Source organism: Meles meles, chromosome 1, assembly GCF_922984935.1.
Source record: "Meles meles chromosome 1, mMelMel3.1 paternal haplotype, whole genome shotgun sequence".
In the NCBI taxonomy this organism is placed as follows: domain Eukaryota; kingdom Metazoa; phylum Chordata; class Mammalia; order Carnivora; family Mustelidae; genus Meles; species Meles meles.
The window spans coordinates 8,911,765-8,934,614 of NC_060066.1; the positions used below are offsets into that span (position 1 = coordinate 8,911,765).

Here is a 22,850-nt window from a genome sequence, read left to right on the forward strand (position 1 = left end):
GGCTCTAGAAGTCTCCTCTGGCCGAATTTACATGTTCTTGGTTGTCCAGGTGCACTCCTTCCTCTTTTTAATGACTTGGTGTATTTATAGCTCATCCCCAAAGGGTAATGAGCCGTAGACTTCAGTCTGCAGTCTTGTAGAGAACTGGGAAGAAATTAGGTGCTTAATATGGGCTGTTGAGCAAAGTGAGAAGGGCCATGACAGAGAGCCAGAAACATCTAAGTAAAAAGTGCTGCATCCCAAGAAAAATTCACCTCCAGTACTAATATTGCTCTTAATAATGACCATTAACCTGTTGAAGAGTGATAATGTGCCAGATGCTTTTCTGTGCCATGGATGGATGTTTATTTATTTATTCCTCACAGCACCCTGGACAGGTGTTGAGAGTCATTTTATCACTAACTCAGAGATGTGAAGTAACTTGCTCTAGGACATAACACTGGCCAGTCTAGGTTCAGAGGCAGGTGTGGGTTCTGCCAGCTCCCAGCCCAAGTCCTTTCTACCAGCCACACAGAAAGACCAGCGATACCTCCAGGTCCATCCATGATTTTATTATAGCCCACAGCAGCTCTGTAATGGGGAGCTGTCTCCTACTTGACAGGTAAACAAACTAAGTTTCAGAAAGGCCAAGGACCACATTTAGGGGGGGCACTGGAAGGAGTAAGGGATGATGGTTTTGGAAACTGAGACTGAGCTCTGGCATTTCCACACTATGTCATCTTGTTCTGCGACCATGTGGGTCCAGACACCTGCACTGGTGTGTGAGGTCACATGGACTTGCCACTTCATGGAACAGGTCTGGGCCTCCCAGGTCTTCCTCTGCCTGTGACGTATCACGGGGGGCAGGGGGCAATTTCTCCTTATTTATCCTTGTGTGCTATGTCTTCTACCCAGAATCCTGCTCCCTCCAGTTCTTCCATAGCTGGCTCCAGCTGATCAACCAGATACACACAAATGTCATCTCCTCACGAAGGGGACCAGAGTGCCTCTTCTTTCCCTCACCTATGGCCTGGCACACACCTGGACTCAAGGATGTTCATGACAGCTGGGTGAGGGCAGGGGAGGAAGGTGGCAAGTCTCATTCAGAGGCAGAGAAGACCTAATGAGCCTCCATTTAAATAAGAAGGGAAAATGAGGATGAGGGGACCCCAAGGTCACTGTAGAAAGGACCAACAAAGGCCTTAGGTAGGCACTGGGTCCCTTCTCCCCTTATAATGCAGACCATGCCCCAGGCCAGCCGGCACTTCAGGAGAGATTCCTGCTGGTTGTGGGCCCAAGTTTGATGGTTAGCTCCGTTGTCTATTTCCTTACTGTGGCAGTCACTCACTTTCCATCATGGGAAAGGCCCAGAATGTTTGTCCTCCATGGGCACAATTGGGACAGGGGGCCCAGAGCACAGCAGTAGACTGGGAAGTCTTGCTCTAGGGACAGAAAGCTGAGCAACTGGTTGGGTGGTTGCAGGTCCATTGAAAGAGAGGAGTATGGGCAGGACCTCAGGAGTCCTGGAAGGACAGGGAAATCAGAAGGGACCTGGGGCTTCCCCCTCCCCCCCAACAAGTGAGGGCGGCCTGGGCATGACCAAGGCAGCTCTGGAACATGTGGAGGCTTTCCAGATGTTGTCATACCCTCAGGCTCCTGTAAGATTGCTCATACAGGGGAGATGCCTAGGACACTATCCCCACACCCCTAAGCTTTCTATGTCCTACTTAGCTTTGTCTGTCCTTTGTACTCCACTTGGGGTCACCTTCTAGAGAACTTTCCCTGGCTTGACTTAGGTGCTCCTCTTCCAGCTCCCGAAACATCTGGTCTACCCCAGCCACTGCTTATATGCCACTGTACTGTGACCAGCTGCATACTTGTCTGAGTGGAATTACTCATCTTTGTACTGCAGCACCGAGCTGAGGGTCTGGCACAAAGTGAAGAATGAGCTGGATTAAACCTATATTGGCAAAGAAAACATCTAATTATTGCTCACCAATTTCTAATAATGCAAGGCGTTCATTTCTCTTGCCCCACAGGAACCTCCCAGCAACACTAGGAGAGTGATGAGTTGTCCAGATTTTCCAGCTGAAGCTAATGCCCTGATTGGTGAAGGGGCTTATTCTGGGTCATTCAGTTGGTGAGTGGCTGAGTCAGAACTCATACTTCTGTTTGATTCCATAAACCAAGTACTTCCCTCTATCTCAAAACCTTAAGGCTTGATTTCCAAACCTGGCTGAGATTCACTAAGTGTGGTATAAGAGCACACACATTCCTTGAAGACAGGGGGCTTGCATACAGTTCAAGGGGAAAGAGGATAAGAAGGAAGGGATTTATAGCATTTATTTATTTATATATATATATATTTATATATATATATTTATATATATAAATATATTTATATATATTTATATCTAGCATTTATAATTGCTAGATGCAGCAAGAAACTTCACCATAATATTGTGGTCTAAACAGAAATCACCTAAAACATAACATGACCTTAAGCAACTAGTAAAGTATCATAAAAGGAAATCTATTTGATCTTGAGTCTAAATGCAAGACTGTGGAAATGGCCTGGGGTTACATCATTAACTAAAAGAATAGGGAGTGTGTGGGGCGCCTGGGTGGCTCAGTGGGTTAAGCCGCTGCCTTCGGCTCAGGTCATGATCTCAGGGTCCTGGGATCGAGTCCCACATCGGGCTCTCTGCTCGGCAGGGAGCCTGCTTCCCTCTCTCTCTCTCTCTGCCTGCCTCTCTATCTACTTGTGATCTCTCTCTATCAAATAAATAAATAAATAATCTTAAAAAAAAAAAAAGAATAGGGAGTGTGATGCTAGCACAGGGCTTGCCTGTGATACATAAATAAACTCTTAATATGGCAAATGAAGTTAGCAGGTTTTCAAGGGTCTGAATTACCCTACTGAACAAAGCATGGAAGATTTAGATGATGTGGCAGGACAAAGGAAACCACAAACCAGGACGGTAGAAACAAAAAGGAAAAGGGGAGGTTAAAGGATGCCAACAGGCTCATCATTTAAGTTGCCGGCTAGGGACTATTGGGACATTGATGGAATAAGGAAAATACAGTAAGAATCACTGAAGGAAGGGCACCTGTGTGGTTCGGTCAGTCAATCCTCTGACTCTTGATTTTGGCTCAGGTCATGATCTCAGGGTTGTGAGACTGAGCCCCGTGTCCAGCTCTGTAGTAGGCATGGAGCCTGCTTTAGATTCTCTGTCTCCATCTCCCTTTGGTCCTCCCCCCACCAACCCTCTCAAAAAACAAAAACAAAAACAAACAAACAAAGAATTACAAAAGTAACCAAAAGAGAAAATAAGAATTATACTGTCATCCTGCTTTTGGAGACATGTGTAGAATGCCTGAGGGGGGATTAAGTGGGTAAAACCCTCACTGGACTCTTCAGGGAATCAAGGTCTGGCATCAAGTGGATAAATCACAGAAAACAGGTGAAGTCACACTGTCCTGAGTCATTCAGGTGACCAGACAGAGAGGGGAACTCTGAAAAGAAGGGGCTGCTTCAGAGGAGATAATGGCAGGTGGGGGCCATGGGAGGTATTTGCTTGTGTACAGGTGTTGTATATTTGAAAACACAGATTCATGAACCCTGCCCTAGACCTATTCATTCTGGAAAAAAAAAAATGGAATCTCTGATTCTAAAAATAGGAGACTCTGAATTTCATGTGTTGACTTCTGTTTTGGAACCACTGCCTGAGGGTCTTGGATGGTCTGGGAGGAGTTGTTCTTGTCTTCTCAGCTCCAGGGGCTCTGGCCACTCAGCTGCCTCTGTGCAGGGCCTTGGGAGGCAGAGGACCTTGCAGGCTGTTGTTACAACTTCCCTTTGAGAAAGTCACTGACCTCCTTCTCCTGTCTTTCAGGTCTGCTTCCAGTTCAAGAGGAAGCTGATTCAGATGAATGACTGGACTTATGGTGAATTTCTTCACTTCCTTTCTTGATTCCTGTTAGCTAATCTTTAAGATCATTTGTGTTCCCAGGGTGAGATGCTGCCCTAGTCACCTCCTGACTTCTCAGTGACCCTGGCCTTGGCACTGCGTGTCCTGTGGCCTTCCCGATCTTGGCCAAGGGGAAAAGAGTTTGTGATGTCTTATGGCTGCTTTGGCACCCATCCTGCTGGCCCATCCCATCTGGGCACGGACAAGGACTTCCAGATGAATCTCTGATGTAGGAGGAAGTCCTAGAGTGGGAGTGTGGGGCTGCCTTTCTGAAACAAGCCCAGACAGGGGCTAACTCTGGGAGCCTTCTCTCTGGCTGTCACTTCTTCATCAAGATATGGGCTCCGGGAGCACCTGGGTGGCTCAGTGGGTTAAGCCTCTGCCTTTGGCTCAGGCCATGATCTCAGGGTCCTGGGATTGAGCCCCGCATCGGGCTCTCTGCTCAGCGGAAAGCCTGCTTCCTCCTCTCTCTCTCTGCCTGCTTCTCCACCTACTTGAGATCTCTGTCTGTCAAATAAATAAATAAAATCTTAAAAAAAAAAAAGATATTGGCTCAGGCCCCCTTCAGCTCAAACCATCTAACTACAGTGTGTTGTCTCTTTGGTCACTCTTTTCTGCGAGCTGTTCCAGGCAGAGGCTCAGACAGCCTGGCCTTTGGATCCCTTATCAATCTGCCATCTATAGCTTTCTTGTGGACTGGCTTGTAGTGGGATGCCTTGAATGGACTGTTAACTATAAGGGCTTGTGAACACTACTTCACTGTTTTCTGTTTATATACATTAGTGCCCTTAATCTGCAGGGCGGATTTGCAAAGTAGGCATTATTATTACAACAGGATGTTAAAATGGGGTGTTTTTTAGCTCAGTTTTCAAAGACTGAGAGCAGGTGGCATCCGGTACTAGACTGTAGTGCAGGGCCAACAAAGGGGGTGGCCCAATCTGGTTCCACCAACATTAGACCATCCCCCACTCCAACCACATTAAAGAACATAAGTGACCCATGTCCAGGACTAATGGTGGTGGATTTGGCATTTCGATATTGGTCTGGAGTAGAATTTTTATGATCAGGAAAACAATGAGTGATGCCTGAGGTTTGGTCCCAAGGCAGGGTAAACTATACCTCTGAATAGAGACAACAATATTTTAGTTTTCTATCAATGTGGGAAGAAATCATCATGAATTTATGGGCTTAAAACAATAGAAATTTATTATCTCACAGTTCTGTGGATCAGAAATCCAACGTAAAGCTCAGTGGGCTAAAATCAAGGGGTCAGCAGGCTTCATTCCTTTTTAGAGGTTAAAGGGGAGAGGGCATTTCTTTGCTTTTTTCAGCTTCTAGAGGCCACGCAATCCCTTCCTCCATCTCTAGCACTGGCAATTTTGGGCCAACTCCTCTCACACTGACATCTCTCTGGTCTCCTCTCCTGCTTCCCTCCTTTACTTTTGAAGACCTACCTGGTAATTGTTATTACATTGTTGTTCATTGGACCTGAGTGGATAATCACAGATATATTCCCTATCTTAAGGTTAGCTGATTGACAACCTTAACTCCATCCTTGACCTAATAACCCCTTAGAGTATAGCCTTAGTCATTCACAGTTTCTAGGAATTGGGCTATCATTTTTGGGGAGGGACATTATTCTGCCTACCTGAAATGGATACTAGACTGAAATAAAATTGCTTCCAGCATACCCCTTGTGAAGCATTGCTCACCCAGTAAACTTAATGGAATCCATTCTACAATGAAGTAAAATAAAGATCAGAGAAGTTAAGAGTGGGGTCCATTCTTATCTGTGCATTGGAATTCCCTGACGCCTGCTCCCCACCCATCCCCTCCAGGATTCCAATCTAACTGATCTGGGATGTGGCATTGGTACGGGATCTTGTAAAAGGACTCTGATGGTTCTAGCTGTTGGCCAAGGCTAGGAACTACTGGGCTGAAGGAATTACTCCAAGTCATTCCACTACTGTGAACTCCTGGCCCCGATCTTATTTCAAAGCCCCGAGTAAGGTGTTGGTGGATGAGGAAACCCTATGCTTCTACCCTGTAAGTATCTCTCCATTTATTGCTGCTAACTGTACCCCAGCTTTGTTAGGACAGCAGTATGTCTACAGAATATCCTCTAAGGAGCAAGCCATGTTTGTCTAATTGGATCATGGTAAGCCCATTCCCTTTTGTGAGTGACTGGTCTAAAAATAGGGACACAACACCATTATGGCCAATGAAGTGTAAAGGGAATCTTGCTGGGAATTTCTGGGAAAGAAATTTTTCCAAGAAAAGAAAGAGATGCTTAAAGGAAAGGCCCTCTACACCACACCTTGCGAGCTTCCAGTGCAGATGCCATCAGGAGCAAATGTGATGTCTGGAACAGTGGCAACCATATTGTGTCAGTGAAATGAGGCATCATCCATGTATGAAGACAGCAAAGAGGAAGACCAATCCTAGGACCATCCGCCTCTAGAGTACACTTCAGTTAAGGCACCGTAGTTGGGTGTTTGCTACTTACACTGAACTATCCTAATTGATCTTCTCAGCAGATGAGAGTTTACCTGAAATTTCAATAGTTTCAGTAGGTTCTGCATGACATAGAGTTTAGCTGTAGACCAAGGAAGACCAGGAAGTGCAGGGAAATAGAGAAATCAGAAGACCTGAGTAGAACTCTGATTCTCCACCTCTCCCTTGTATGAATTTAGGCATGTCACAAGCCTTTCTGAGACTCACCTTCTACTTCTTCAAAATGGGGGTGGTGTTCCCAACATATGAACAACTACTGAATTTTGTCTATGCTCAAATGAGGTATTGTGTGTCAACATATCTTCTGACATACTTTATAAATGACATGGAGGCCATTAACCAGCTCTATCTGCTTTTACTTTGGGTCAATTCTCTCTCTTTCTATTTGTGTGCATGTGTGTGTGTGTGATTAAAAGAGAGACAGTCTTAGACTCTACTTTATGACTATGTCCCTTAGAGAGGTAAATGATCAAATCTGTTGCTGATCTGGGAACTCAAAGCAACCTTAGCTAGGATAATAATTCTATCTCCTTGCCCCAAGCCTCTCACATTCAATCAAGTCCTATCAATTCTGCTTCCTAAAGAGTTCTCAGATCTCTGCCTTCCCCACCTCTACCCTCACTACCTGGATTCAGACCTCGTTATCTCTTACTTACAGTATTGGACCAGCCTAGTTGGTCTCTCACCTCCATTCTGGAACCTTCACTTGAAAATCCTTTCTAACACACAGGTGAGATTGTATCACTCTGTGGCCTGCCCTCAATGCACCCGTATTTCTTGTGTTGTTGTTCACAGCTGTTCACCTGCCTTTTTCTCCATCTACAGGGCAGGGTCTCTGCCTCCCTTGCAATCAGCAGAGGGCCTGGAGTACACAGAATGCTCCACAAATATTGGCTGGAAGGAAATGGCAGCCTGGGATTTAAGCCTTAGGAAGATCACTAAAACATAGTTTGGTGTCTCCCCAGGACTGTCATGAATTAACAAATCTGAGTTACCAATGCTTCACGGCATATAGACACTTTATTGAAAGTTAGTGGCTATTTTAGAGAATAAGATGCCTTGGGTAGCAGCCAGAGATGGGGATGGCAGGCTTGGCAGGAGGGTCTTAGAAGATGGTCACTTGGTGTAGCTCTTGGATCCTGGCTCTCCTGTCAGCCCAGAGGTAACCAGCCCATCCACCTCTTCACTCTCTGCTGACAGCTCCTGCTTGGCTTCATCTGAAATAGAAGGGTGGTCCATTCAGATCAGGACTCCTCCCTTGTCTCTTCTGCCTTGGCCCTAAGAGACCCCAGCCTCTGATGGGCCTTCCCTACAAATGTTCAATGGAGGGGCATTTCCAGGGATCGGGTCCCAGATTCATCACCAGGCTCTTGGGTCATGCTAAGAGTACAGTAAGATTTGGCTTCAACAGAGATCCCCTTGGCCTTGGAGACTAAAAATGCAGCATTGAGGATCCAAAACATGGTGGAAAAGGTCATTTTCTTGTTGAATGTTGCCTTCTCATGTTTAGCAGCACAAAAAAATCATGCCATTCTGAAAACCTTCAGCCCCACCATCCACCTCCCCGGGAAGCCTTCTCAGACCCTCCTTCCACTGGCTCCCACTGGCCTGGGTGCAGACTTCCATCGCAGGGTGGGGACAGCTGAGGGCCATTTGCTGGGCTATGTTACTCACTCCCCCCACTCTCCTGGAAGTTTCTTTTCTTTTTTTTTTTTTCACTTTTTTAAAATTTCTTTTCAGTGTAACAGTATTCATTGTTTGTTTGTTTTTTTCCACTTTTTTTTTTATTTCTTTTCAGCGTAACAGTATTCATTGTTTTTGCACCACACCCAGTGCTCCATGCAATACGTGCCCTCCCTATTACCCACCACCTGGAAGTTTCTTAACGGCATTGCATTCATTCTGTATTCCCAGTTCCCTCATTATGATTCGGTTTATCTCCTTAATACCTGCTCATCAGGAAGTGCACTTCAGAGATAAGAGGTAATAATACCTACTTCTCCCCAGCTAGAAATCCCACCTCCAGACCCCTGGTGTCCTGGCTCTGAGGCTTAATCTCTCTAAAAATTCCCCCATCAGAACAGGAGGCCCCCCAGACGGGGAGCTCCTCATGGAGACGGGCTGTGTTGATGGCACTCCATGACTCAGTGGCTCCAAGCACTCAACTTGGGTCTGCGCACAGTGAGCTCAGTAGATGCTGCGGATGAATTACCCGCCCGCCCTCTGCCCAGCCCCTGTCTGCTCTGGCTTCCCCACCTGCCGCTGCCGCCTTCAGAGACTGGATGTACTTGGACCAGAAGGAGCAGTCAGAGCTTTTGAGGCCCTGTCGATTGGGGAGCAGGACGCTGAACTCCTTGTAGTTCTCCCCGCCTGCCCGTGGGATGAAGTCAGGCCAGGGCGCGGCAAACTCTGGGGCTTTCCTTGAGAACTCATGCGGGTAGTTTGGATTTCTGGGAAAATGACAAGAAAGAAACATCCATGAGGGAAACCGCGCTTTCCTTTTACCACTTGGGATCCCTTTCCACTTGCACTTGGTGTCCAAGGACCAAGTCCCGCATCTTTAGGTGTCAAAGCAGGGTTTGGACCTGCCTGATCCGATTTCTGCAGCTGTGTTCTGATCTGCCACTTTATAAATGATTAAAAGTGGAAAGGCCCATTTCTGGAATTCACACAAGGTCACCATGTCCCCTTCCATCCTGGTGCCCTTCTATCTGGACACCACAGCCAGTTCCTGGAGTGCCTCCATTTGTCCAAGGCCTGGGCAGGAGGGTGGGCCCCGAACCAGGCCAACTTGTCTACCCCCTGTAAGCCATCCTCCCCATGAAGGTGAGGCCATTCCTTCTCACACTCAGGTGCCTCTCCAGCCCTGCCACCAGCCCTTCCTCCCAGCCCCACCTGACCTTCCGACATTCGCCAAATAAGCTGTGTTTCTCATCCCTTCCACCTGAGGTGACTTTGCTTATCTTCTCCTCTCCTAGGCTCGTTCTACTGTCTGGCACCTTGTGTCTGAATATCCTGTTGTCCTTCAAGGCCCAGCTTCCATGTCACTTCCCCAGCGAAACATTTTCTAAATCTAAATCTGAATTAAAAGAAAAGTCTTTCCACTCAACTCCTACAATGAACTAGATAAAGTTCTGCTTTGCCCTGCTTTTAATTATGGTTGGGTTTTGGGTTTCTGACTGTCAGTAGGTTATGGATGATGTCTGGCAAAGAGGTAAAGGGGGAGCCATGCTTGGAAGTGGGGACAGTGACTATGCCACTTGGGCTAGAATAGAGGTATGCAGGGATGCTAGGGTAGATAAGGAAGGGTCTTGAACATCTTAACTGAATTTGGTCACCTAAGACCATGGTTCTCAACTTGGGGAGCTTGTGCCTCCCAGGGGCATCTGGCACCATCTGATAGTTTGTTCTCAAGCTGGGGTGAGTTGCTACTGGCATCTAGTGGGTGGAGAGCAAAGAAGCTGTTAAGCAGCCCGGGCTGCACAGGATGTCCTCACCACCAAGACTTACCTGCCCCCACATCAGCAGTGCTGAGGTTCAGAAACCCTGACCTAAAGCCAGCGAAGGTGGCTGAATATGGCAGTGTGTGGGTGGAAGCTTCCCTGCACCAGATGAACCTACACAGAGGTAGTTTGGGCTAGAAGAGGGGGACTGAGACAAGGAGACCACTAGCAGGGAACCACAACATCTAGGGGGGGTTAGAGAGGGAGGCAGGCATGATGGCCCTAGAGGGTCCATGTGGTCCACTCACCCTGATCGGATGAAGTTTGAAAAGAACTGCATGATTTTCAGTGACAGGCTTTTCTCCTCCAGAGTGAACTGCCCCTCGTAGGCAGGGTAGAAGGGAAGTCCGAAGACATACTGAACATCTGCCAGCAAGTCCAGGCTGAGGAAACACGCAGAAACAAGAAGAAGCAAAAGTTAAAGGAATAATAAACTACTGGAAAAGCCAAAGAGCTAAAACCCAATATTCCTCCCCAAATGAGGACTTTTCTGTCTTTATATTTAAGATTCTGGCTTAGTACTTAGTTTGTTTAGTTGAGATTTGGGTTTGGCCTTTTTTTTTTTTTTTTTTTTTATTTATTTGACAGAGAGATCACAAGTAGGCAGAGAGGCAGGCAGAGAGAGAGGAGGAAGCAGGCTTCCTGCAGAGCAGAGAGCCCGATGTGGGGCTCGATCCCAGGACCTTGAGATCATGACCTGAGCCGAAGGCAGCGGCTTAATCCACTGAGCCACCCAGGCGCCCCGGGTTTGGCCTTTAATCCAATGCCCCCTTGGAGCACACTGATGACATCTGCTGGTTGAAGGGCACCCACAGCTGAGGACTTACCTCTCCACAAACAATGCCTGTAAGCAACTTCCCAAGAGGATGCTCTTTTGACCGGTCTAACCATGATACTTGCGGCATCAAGAGAACGTTTGTCTGTTCAAAAGAGCCTGTGTTGCAAGCCCTTCTCTGCGTCAGCCCTTGTTCATAGGACTTACACTCTCACACCAGTTCAAGGAAGACATTCATCCACCTAGCCACCCCTAGTCCGGCACCCGGCACAAGATTGTTAGTCAGTTCATAGACACTATGAGTGAAATGAATAAGAAGCAGCAGCAGGCAGGCAGGAATAAGGGTGCGGAGGCCAGATGAGTGGTTGGAGTGGACAGGGCCGGAGCTGGCACTGCGGAGACCAGGCCAGGGGAACCCGGGGCCAATGGGGTGAATGCTAGGAACGTCAGAGTGGGAAAGCTCGAAGGGACATCACTGTGTAGAACAAAGAATTTGACTTTTCCCAAAGAGAAGTTGGGCCTTTGCACATGTGGTCATACCTTTGTTTAGGGCAGAGATTCCCCACACTGGATTTTTCCATATATGTGGTTGTACTTGACAGCCTTAGGGTGGGGGGCTGGTCATGCCAAAAGACCATGTGACTTAGGACCACATGGTACCAGTGGACCTGGAGATGGAGACTAACTAACCATGGGCAATGAATCAGTCAACTGCATCTAAGTAACAGGGCTCTAATAAAGCCTCTGACAGCCAAGTTTGGGTGAGATGCCCTGGTTGGGACCATCCCATGTCCACTGTCACATATCAGTGGCAACAGAGTAACCCACCCGACCACATAGGGAGAGGACTGTGGGGCTCTGTGCTTGGAACCCTCCTGGGCTCTACGCCATGCCACTTTTCCTTTGTCTGGTCTCCATCCATGTCCTTTCCCTGTATCGCCTTAACTTTGAATATAGCAGCTTTCAGTGAGGTCTGTCTTCCTAGAGAATTATCAACCCAGGGGGTGGTTTGGGGAAGCCCCTGCAATTGCACATGGTGTCAGAAGTGAGCATGGTCTTGTGTGGAGACTGACCTCTCCAACCTTCTAGTTGGCCCCAACTTATTTCAAGAGCCAACTCTAATTCTACAGATGAAGGAAACAAAGTCCAGAGAGGTTTTCTGACTTCCCAGAGGCATGCAGTGAATCGAACAGCGAGTTGGATCAGGAGTGTGGCCAGGGGCCGGATATCTAATGGAAGGCACCCACCCCAGGGCCCCATTCTCAGGTCTTAGGCCTCCCCACTTCCAAGCTGGTGACCTCTGGCAAGTTATGTGACCTCCCCAATTCCCTGCTTCATCATTTTTGGGGCAGTTACATAATTAAATGCTGGCTTTAAGGGGTCATCGTGAAGACCAGAATAAGATGGTCAATGTAGTGGTTGTTTGAAAGGTAAGGGAAATATTTTTTCTCATCCATCCTTCTACTTGCTGTGTAAGCAGCTGTCATCAAGCTAACAGCAGCCAGGGGCTAGGGTTCTCAGGCCAGGGGCTCTACGGGGTTCTCGCCCATAATGGGCAGAGATACCCACTGCACGCATGTGCTGGGAAAGGGCTCAGGCTGGCTGGACCTCTGAAGGGTGCAGAGGCTGGAATTCCTCCTGGGACCAACCATAAACATGATCGCCAGGGGTGCATATGACTGTCAACAGGTCATAGAGGGAATAGCCTGGGACTGAGTCACTCAGCTCAGTCAGCTCAGTCACTTAGGGCCAGTGTAACCCTGGGTGAATCACTTGACTTAGCTCTTAGTTCGCTCATCATTAAATGTCAGGCTGAACCACCAGAGCACGTGCAAACCAGTGACAAGTGCATTTCCAAGCGCCAGATAGTATTATGATCATGGTCATTGTGAGTCAACACGGCTCCACGCTGGAAGGTGTCGTAGAATGGACGGGAGACCATGTGAGGTAAACAGGGCTAAGAATTTCAATCATACAACGTGGTGTCCCTTTGCAACCAGCATTAGGCACCCTGCACCCATTTAGGAAAGGTTTAAACTCACAAAGGGGAGGAGGACAGAGCAGTGGCATCAACATTTAAACCTCTTCATCTCTGAGAAGCTGAGTTCCTTCCAAAAGTATTTGTGGTCAAACACAGACAAGAGTCCAGAGCCTGCACTGGCCAAGGTGACCTGTTGGTCGCCAGCTCCACTCAGTCCCTGTTTCCAGTTGCCATTTCCTGAGCAGCTGCGCTGTGCCAGGTACCGGGGTAGGCCTTGGACCACCCACATTCGGGACCCACCAAGGACAGAAATGACATCATCTGTGTATTTCCCTGATGATGACCCAAGGCTCAGAAATGTTGCCACATGCCTCCAACATGGGAGAGCCAGGATCTGGAGCTGAGTCCCCCAGACCCCAAATCCTGCTCTCTGTCTACCTGTGGGCAGGGGCTGGGGATCAGTAAGAAGTACTAATGACCTGGCTTCTCAGTGATGTTGTAAGACACAGAGGGAAAAGGAATACAGAGCAAAAAAAAGCCGGGAAAATAGAAGTTGTAAGGGCAACAGAAATCAGTCCTTGGGTACACTCTTCACCCCATTATCTCCACGGTCCTGAGAGTAGACATACTTGGAGTAATTTGTAGAGTGTTTACACTGGAGGAAAGTATGCTCAGAGAGGCCATTTTCTCACCAAGGCCCCACACTGGGAAATGGTGATGCCAGACTTACACGGAGTCTGTGATTCCAAGGCCAGCAGAGCCCCTGGCCTCACACATAGCCTTAGGGGCTGCCTGCTCTGTATGAGCTGCAGAGGAACTGGGCAGCCCGACCTCAATAGAGGACGCCTGTGCCCTCCGCTGCCCCACCGGGTCTTGCTCCCTCCCCTGCGGTGGGGAGGACGGAAGTGGTCAGCTTCTCAGAGGCCCTTCAGGGAAAGTGGCCACGTGAGTTTTCCACCACTGCCCTAAGAAATGACCACAAAATGGCTCAAATCAACACACACGTACTATCTCACAGTTTCCAGAGTTCGAAGGGCAGGCGTGGGTTTTCCTGGGCTAAACCCAAGGTATCAGCAGACTTTGTTCCTTCTGGAGGCTCTGAGGGAGAAGCTGCCTCCTACACATGGGTTGTGACAGAATTTGGTTCCTTGAGGTGGAGGACCCAGGTTTCTGTTTTTTCTCCCTGGTCATGAGCTGAAGGTCACTTCCAGCTCCTAGAAGCCAACATTGATGACTCCTTCCCTCTGTCCTCAAAGCCAGCACGCCATCTCCCACACACTCCTCTCCTTCCCTCTGATGCTTTGAAGGACTCGGGTCCTTACACTGGGCCGCCACGGATGATCCTGAATCATCTCCCATCTGGAGAGCCTTAACATGTGTCCAGTCCCTTTGTCATGTAAGGTACCACAGTCACAGGCGTTGGGGATCAGGACACCAACATATCAAGGGGCCGTATTTCTGTCTACTACAGCGGCCTTGTCTGCCATTTCTTCCAAAGAAAGAAGTAGCATGGTGAACACGGTCCAAACCCTAGTTCAGTCACCTGGTATCTGTGAAGGTTTGGACAAGATGCATGACCTTTCTGGACCTCAGTGTTCTCAGATATCTGCAACATGGTGGCTGGACCATGCTTCCAAATAGCCAGGGAAGGGGAGCAATAAAATATTTCAAATCTCATGCTCGGTTTCTAGCTCAGACACTCATTCCTTTTTCCTCTTTACCTGTGAGAAACGCCTGAAAACTTAAGAATGAGAGTCTTTAATCTGAGACTTCCATTGTAGGGTTCCAGAGGACCATGAGTTATATGTGAAACAGAGTGACACTGTATATCAACACTTTCTTGGGAGAGTCTTCTAGCTTTTCTCATGTTCCTGAGAAGATCTGTGCCAAGCGTGTGCTGGTTAATAACATCATAACATACCTGAGGGACTCAGTAAGTTAAGAGTTTGACTCTTGATTTTAGCTCAGGTCGTGATCTCAGGGTCGTGAGATCGAGCCCCATGTTGGGCTCTCCACAGGGAAAGGAATCTGCTTGAGATTCTCTCTTTCCTTCTCCCTCTGACCTACTCCCCCATCAACAAATAAATAAATAAGTAAGTAAAAAATAACAAACAAAAAACAGTTGCCTTTTGCCAATTTCCATGGTGTAAGTATTCTTGCCACAGAATTTCAACCTACCAAGGTGATACCACGGGCCTTGGGAGTTGGGGAAAGATGGCCCTTGTGAATGGGCTCGGGTCACCTCCAGCTGTCACAGAGACCCCAGAAGGTCTGTGTGAGGCCCCAGCAGGTCACAGGGCACTGCTTTTGGGAAAAGACCTGGCCTTCCAGCTCATCAGAGCTGTTTAACTTAAGAGCCTGTTGTGTATGAAGACTTCTGCTTTGTTTTTTCCTTAGCAGGGCTGATCTTTATCAGGATGCTGGAGTTATTTCGAGCAGTTTAAGGCAGACATCTGGAGGAAGGGCAGCCAGTGGGAGCCGTGGAAAGGGGCATTTGGGATCAGAGGACCCTGGGCCCTGGCTCTAAATCCCAGGACTCTCTGGAGGGAGAAGAGGGCATTCGGATTCCGTGGCAGCAGGAGGAGACAAGGAAGAACCCTCCAGGGACAGACAAGGTAAGAAGAGAAGTTCGTTAGCTGATTGGCCATGGTGGGGGCTGACAGTTCATACTTACCGATCTGGGGTGCTCTGTGCTAGGTGTGATCACAAACACCCACCCGCAGCAGTCACGTGGGCCTGTGGTCAAGCTGGTGGTACTTAGCTTTTACTTGTCACTGACTGTCTTTGGTGAGAATGCTCCGGTCAGCCTTTCCCTCAGCTGATAGTTACTTGCCCCAGGCTCAGGCCAGGTCGGGATCTCTCATGGTCACATGTGGGTGTGGGGGTGAGGAGAGCTCCCTGCCCAGGCTGCCGGAGCCGGGCTCCAAGCCCCAAAGCGCTGCTGACTCTCTGAGCCTTGGTTTTCCTCTCTGCACACTCTGATCATCTGTTCAGCCTTCCGCATAACATCGCTGGGCGCTCCCAGATGGTAGTGGATGGAAATCCCTCTTCACAAACCGCCATCCATGGAAGGGCGATGGTTGCTGATGATGTTGGAGATGCTACCGTGAGCCAGAGTATGGGAGGGACTGACTGGCCACGTCTCGGGGATGACTCTGTGTGTGTGTGTGTGTGTGTGTGTGTGTGTGTTTATGGGGGCACAACGCCGGACGTCAGAACAAGACCTCACTGGGGCCCATTAGCTCCCTGCCTGCTGTGTGTGGTGGTCTGAACAGGGGCTGGGGAGAGAAGAGGCTAAGTCAGCCATCTGGCACGGCTCACAGTCTCACAGGAAATGCCGAGAAGCTGACATTTTTAAAAGATGTTGTGAGATGGAGGATAGCTAGATATCAAATGCTGAGATTGTTTATAATACCTCACAAGAAGAGAGAGAGAGTGTGATGGCGCCTGTCTCAGGCAAGGGCATTAAGAGGAGCTTATGGAAAGTTAGAGAGAGGAATTCCTCTCCGGGTTGACTTGTGCTGGAAAGACAAGTGGGGGTTTAGTGAAGGGGTTGGGGGGAAGGGCCTTGTGAGCCGGGATGCTGCTGTAACAAGCGGCAGAAGCCCCAAGTCTTGGGGTGGTCCCCTCCATTGTACTGAGAAGTGCACCACGCCAGAAGTGAAATTGGCATTTTTCCAGGCCCAGGTAAACCAAAAGTTTGGGAACAACTTCCCTGCCTGCTGCTCGCTAAGGTCCTTCAGGCTCTGGTTGTGTGGAAAGTGTGAGAACCAAGGTCAGAGGAATGGAAGGTCACATCTTCAAGGAGATGGGGGAACACGAGCAGCTTCTAAGCAAGCAAGCTGCAAGCTATGTTTCTTCTAGAATCATTCCTGGAGCGGTGTGAGGAGGAAGGCTTGAATTGAGAAATCAAGGGGTTGCTGCATTTGTCCCGGAGAGACAAAAGGGCTGGTTCTGCTTACATCATGCTCCCCAGCCTTCCCACTAGGCCATCCTTATTGTCTTCAGTCCCACTGGTGCGCACTGTGGGGAGGCCAGGCCTGCAGTCCGATCAGCCACAAGCCACTTTCCAGAGATGAGTCATTGCACAAGCTCCTGACTGGAGCTCTGCTGCCCGCACGTGTTCACGGCCCTTTGGGGCTGATTAGGGAGCCCAATGACCCGAGAGGGGCTCCCCTCAAGGTGAAGAGAGCGAGTGCAGAGGTCGTTCTTACACCGATCATGGGCTGAAGACCCCTGTGCTGTGGAGAGGCTCCCTGCTCCAGAGCATCTGACTGACTGATGTGAGGGTCTGTTGTTCCAGAGATTTCTATCCCTGTTGTTCTCCCTGCAGGAGGAAGTTTGTTGAACTCACCCCCATCAAATATACTCCCTTTCTTATCTCTAGCCGGCATCTCTAAATAACTTCCTCCAACGGAAATCAGGAACAAGGAGGAATCGAAATCCTTCTGCTTCCCAGGCTTTTTTTTTTCTTTTTTTTTCTTTCTTTGAGGGGTTGAGGCAGTGTTCACTAACTTACAAATAGAAAGCTGTGGCTGTGCTTCTCTTTGGGCAGATCTAACGTGGGGAAGTCCAGATTCTGCCTATGAATTATCAGGACGCAATCATATGCTTTACAAATGGCTTTTGTTTTACAAAACGATTCAATATGTAACCCTTTAAAAACTTAGCTCCCCGATTTACTTTAAATGATACAATTCCATCCTCAGCCCCAAATGAAATACCTGCATATTTTCACAGTCCTGAAAGCCCAGCGAAGTTGGGTGGTACACACAGGTGAAGTCTCGGGGGACCTGGTGCATTAACTTGAACATTTTGTTTTAATTTTTTTTTTTTTTTAAGTAAATTCTACAACCAACACAAGGCTCAAACTCATGACCCCAAGATCAAGAGTCCATGCTTTACTGATTGAGCTGGCCAGGTACCCCATAACCTGGACATTGTATTCCCCACATAAAGCATAATGACCACTGCTCTGAAAGGCTGAATTCTCCTGGCCTGGTGCATCCATTCCCACCAGGAAGTTATGTGTTTACCAAGAGCCAGCTGTGTTTGTCTCAAACCTGTTGATGTCAGCTGTATCTGTCACCGTAATTATAGAACTTAATTAAATTAATTAAATAGCACGCTTTCCCAGAAATCAAAGCTGGGAATCATAGGCCATGCATGGTTCATCATGGTTCATGGTTTTGCAAGAATCTCAAAGGGAGCACTTTCTCTTTCTTGTTTAAAAAATTAATTATTTTTATTAACATGTAATGTATTATTTGCCCCAGGGGTACCGGTCTGTGAATTGTCAGGCTTACACACGTCACAGCACTCACCATAGCACATCCGCCCCAAAGGGAGCACTTTCCGACTCTAGGCTCTGAGTCGGAAAGACAGACTCAGAGATGAATGCACGTTTCAGTGCACACAGAAAGATAACATGTTCAAGGTTAACATATCTACCTTATTCAGTTCTTGTGAGTTTCATTTCTTGACTGACTTTTCTGATGAACCATCTGATCATCACCCTGGATAACAGGATTTCTATTCCACATCCTGTTAAGAAACCCACCTGGTTCTCAGTGAGCTGTGATTTGAGTGGGAAAGAAAAGACCCATTCTCTATCACTTGCCTTCTTGAAAATCTCTAATGCCTTTCCATCACACTCAGAAAAAATACTATCTCTTTGCCTGCCACAGTTTACAAACTCCTATGTGAACTACAGGACCCTATTTCCCCCCCACATCTCCAACCACCCTGCCACAGTTTACAAACTCCTATGTGAACTACAGGACCCTATCCCCCCCCCCACACACACACACATCTCCAACCACCCTCCCCATCTCTCCAGCTCCCTGGCCTCCTTTATTCTCAAACATGTCAAGCCTTTTCCCTTCTCCTTCATAGGCAGGTTTCTGAACTTCCCCTGCTTACGATGTGTGTTTTGTCTGTTCTTTGCACCCTGTCCTTAGATGTTCACCATCCCCACCCCCTAACATAAGTTAATACTGAGAAAACAGGCTCTCTCTGTCCATTACTAGGATCTGGGGCATAGAAGGCAGCAGGCAAATATATGTTGAATCCATGTTGGGAAGGACACACGGCGCATGTCCTTATCACTAGATTGGAGTGGTCAGTTTTAGAAAATGATTCACCTCTGTCGATGTTGCCAGGCCAGTGGACCCAACTCAAGAATCCAACCACTTAATATTTTCTTTGGTTTGCAAACTCCGGAGACAGTCAACTGAAAAGATCATATTTTGAATCTGGAGTGTTAAAGGCCCTTGGAATGCACTAAAATGTCTAGAATGCAAATGTAATAGTGTACAAAATCTCTTGAGTCTAGAATTTATGGCTTTGTTTTCCAGGACAACATATAAAGAAAGAACGTTACTGCCTCTTAAGTCATCTTGAATCTTTTTTTCTTCTCAGAGCCTTGCTTTTCCAGAAGTAAAAGTCACCTTAATATCGAACATCTAGAATATGCCAGGTTTTTAATATACATTGACCTGAATCTTCATACTATGAAGTAGATGTGACTATACCCATTTCATAGGTGGGTAAACTGAGAAAAACCTTGCTCAAATGTAGGCAGTTAATGAATGGAAGAGATGGAATTAACCCTTCAGTTGATTTAACTCCAAAGGGGGAGTTCTTCCAGTATGCTGAGCTGCTTCTCCCCAGCATCCTATACGGATGTGTCATCCCAAGAGCCCTATCCCACCCCCACTCAAAGAGGAGTTAAGACCCATCTCTCTGAACTGTCTTCTGCACTGTTAAAATGTGGGAATGAACCCTCAGGACTCTGGGATCAAGGACTCCGAAGGAAGGCCCTGCCGGCCACACACAGTTCACATACAACAAGCCCCCACCCCCACAGCCCCACAGTGAATTTCCATGGAAACTCTGAACTGGCGCCAGCGAGCTTACGATGAAGGGCCCCCACAGCTTCTCTTTCAGTGGCTGGCACCCAGAATCCACCTTCTTTGTGGTTGTTTTCTTGGGACTCGTCCATCTGCAATGTGGATTCTTCCAACATTACCCAGGAAACAGTGTTGGAAGTCACCTCATAGCCTTGGCCTTATGAGGAGCAGTTAGCTGGGCAGTCTGCACGCACTCTCATTTAATCCTGACACGCTCCTGCAGTGGTGTTATTATTAGCTCCATCACACAAATGAAGACACAGAAGCTTTGAGAAGTTGTCACCGGCCCAGAGGCACGCATAAGGGGTGCACCTCGGTGGAGCTGTCCATGGACAGGAGACGTCAGAGAATAAATCGGTGTCCCCCCCCGCACTTGCTGGGACCTGACTCCCAGGAGAGGGCCGGGGGCTGGGTCCGCCAGACCCGGGCTGGCCACAGGGTCTGGGAGTCCTTTGGCCATGGGCTGCAGAGAACGGGGTGAGGGCTCCTCCCGAGAAAATATGGGGACCAGTGTGTCCTTTGGAAGGGGCTGGCTTGAGAGAAGGACTTCAACAAAGAATCCACAGGATGGCGAAGCAGGAGACTGGCAGGGGAGGAGGGAGTCCTAGCTGTGCTCAGGTGGTGGCATGTAGAGACAGAGCAGGGAAGCCGGCCCAGAGATTCCCCTTGGCCTTCAACTTGGGAGGGGACAGCAGACCACAGCCCTGCCAACGTGATCACGGGAGAGTAGTGTGTCAGGCAGCTCGGTAACAGAGAACCTGCCATGCTCCGTTCCCGTGGTGCATTCATGGTCTGCCTGAGTGGGCTCCTGTGGGGTCAGGGGCAGTGTCTGTGCAGGGGTCCTGCACTGATCAAGGATGAGTCTGGGACATGGGCTGCCTCTTCCCTTCAGGTGCTGTCGGTAACAACCCCCGTTGTAGTGGAGTCCACCAGTGATTCTGACAGAGGGCGGTTTTGCCCCTTGGGGACACTGGCCATGTCTAGAGACCTGTTTGGTTGTTCCAACGATGAAGGTGCTTTGGTACTGAGTGGCAGAGGCCGGGGTGCTGCTAAACACCACACATGATACACAGAACAGCCCATCCCGACAATTAGCTGCCCTAAAATGTCAGCAGCGCCAGCGTAAGAGGGCCTGGATTATATAGTCAGGAGTGAAAACCTCTCTTCCTGGAACAGAGGGCTAAAGATATTAACCATGGGCAAAACTAGTCCCAAATCTCCCCAGTGAGCAGAGGGGCAAAAGAAAGCTGGTAAGTTTTATCCTCATGTTAGTAGCTTTGGAAACCAAAGATTCCACGTGTTTCACACACACACACACAACCACACATGCACACACACACACACACAAGCACACATTCCAGACACAGGCACTGTTCCTCTAAATCTTTCTAGTCGTACTATGGGACAGGAACTGTGACCTTCCCTGTGTGTAAGTGAGATGCACTGAGGCCCAGAGAGGCTAAGCAACTCGCCCAAAGTCACACAGCAAGTGGCAGACACTCAAGCTCGGGGTTGAGGGAACAATCGAAAAAAACTGGAGTGAGGACAAGTGACAGGGTTTGGGTCTAGACTGCTGGTGACTGGCTCTTCACCTTGGGCTTAAATGAAGGAGTCGGATGAAATCAATTTCCATAGTCTGTGTTTCTTTGAATCTAAATCTTAAAAGAGGAGCTTCTTCTCCCATGGCAGACTTTAGTTTTTTAGCCCCTCCCCCAGCCACAATACCCGTTCCTCCCTCACGGAGGCTGGGCCTCAAGTTCAGGGATGAAAATCTCATCCATAATCCAGGAGCCATTACAGAACCATGCCATGCGGTGATCAATTAACAGGAGTCTTAAGAAAGTGGTAATATATTGCATTTTGTACCCTGGCGATGCCAGGAAAGCTAATCTATGCTCACAGAAATGGAGGTACCAGACAGATGGCTGAAAGCGTACGGCAGGCACATATATTTTAAGTCTGTAGGTTTGAGCCAGAAATAAATGAGAGGTGTGAGAGCTCCAGGGCAGAGTGAGAGAGATGTCTTTTCAGGCAAAAAGGATACACTTGCCAGCAATTAAATGGGCTAGCTTCCGTGAATCATTCATTGATTTCAGCATCTACTACCCAGACAGCATCACCCCATGACGGTGGTGGGGGGAGAGGACACAGACATGGAGGGTTGTCAAGAACATGCCTTGGATACTTTCTGCCTCCGTATACATATCTCACATAGCAACAGCTCGGCCTACAAAAGGCATGGGTGCCTCTGAATGTCTCTGTCCTCCCAAATGGTAGAATGTGACAGCTGGATGTCACTTACAGGGGACTGAGCTCTCTAACCTCCATAAACTCGATGCTTTCCTCGGAGCTCAGGCTCCAAGGTATAGAGACTGTTGCTCTCTTCCTGCCCAGGGTGAGAGCACCACAGAGAGCAGTGAGGAATCCGTGCTCCTGACCTTTCCCACCTCCCTGTTCCCATTGCACAGATGGCAAAACTGAGCCCCAAGGAGCCTATGAACCACAGCGGAAAGAATTCATTCTTCACCTGTCAAATGAGGGAGTTGGATTGGCTTCAGCATGACTTCCTGAACCCCTACTCCTCTGTGCCAGGAGGGTCCCTAGGCCCTGAGGCGCGGCGACTGTGAGGAGCCAGGAGGCACTTGTGTGCAGGCCTGGCTCGTGAGCGTGGCTTCCTTTCAGGGGGCGGTTCCCTGGAACAGCACAGTGGAGCCTGGTCTGGGGAGCCCCGAAGGGGCAGGGAATGCTCTTGAGTGACAGGGAATTCCAAGCTGGGCGTGAGACAATGAGGATGTGGTCCGGAGTCCACTGGAGAGTCCAACCCCATGGACCACCTCCTGTCTAGGTCTGAGATAGACCCCTCAGGGCCCTTGCCACTCAGGAGCTTGGCCTGCGAGGCTGTTACTTTAGAGAGAAGGGTGGTGCTATGGGTTGAATTGTGTCCCCTTAAAAAGATATGATGGAGCTCTAACCTTGGGACCTCAGACTATGGCCTGCTTTCAAACTGGGGTCTTTTCAGAGGTAACGGAGTCACAATAAGGACACAGGGTGGGCCTCAACCCAATATGACTGGTGTTGTGATGAAAAGGGGGAAATTTGGACCCAGACACGCAGAAGGAAGATGGTCATCTACAAGCCAAGAATGCCTAGGAGAAATGCCAGAAGCTAGGAGAATGGCCTCGAACAGATCCTTCCAGAGGGAGCACCCTCATGACACCT

The 22,850-nt window shown here is 48.5% G+C and overlaps 2 protein-coding genes across 2 annotated transcripts in view; one reads left to right on the forward strand and one right to left on the reverse strand.

Moving 5' to 3' along the window:
* Nucleotides 1–7,493: 7,493 nt before the first annotated feature.
* Nucleotides 7,494–22,850, reverse strand: part of TG (thyroglobulin) — a 233,512-nt gene continuing 218,155 nt past the window's right edge. Inside the window, exons 47-49 of the mRNA XM_046016730.1 lie at nucleotides 10,213–10,347; nucleotides 8,718–8,911; nucleotides 7,494–7,678 (exon numbers count right to left, since the gene is read on the reverse strand). Coding sequence (XP_045872686.1) covers nucleotides 7,578–7,678; nucleotides 8,718–8,911; nucleotides 10,213–10,347 — 430 coding nt within the window. The 3' untranslated portion in view covers nucleotides 7,494–7,577. The remainder of the gene's footprint in view (nucleotides 7,679–8,717; nucleotides 8,912–10,212; nucleotides 10,348–22,850) is intronic.
* Nucleotides 15,234–22,850, forward strand: part of SLA (Src like adaptor) — an 81,972-nt gene continuing 74,355 nt past the window's right edge. The window contains exon 1 of the mRNA XM_046016743.1: nucleotides 15,234–15,335. The gene's annotated coding sequence lies outside the window, so the exon portion shown is untranslated. The remainder of the gene's footprint in view (nucleotides 15,336–22,850) is intronic.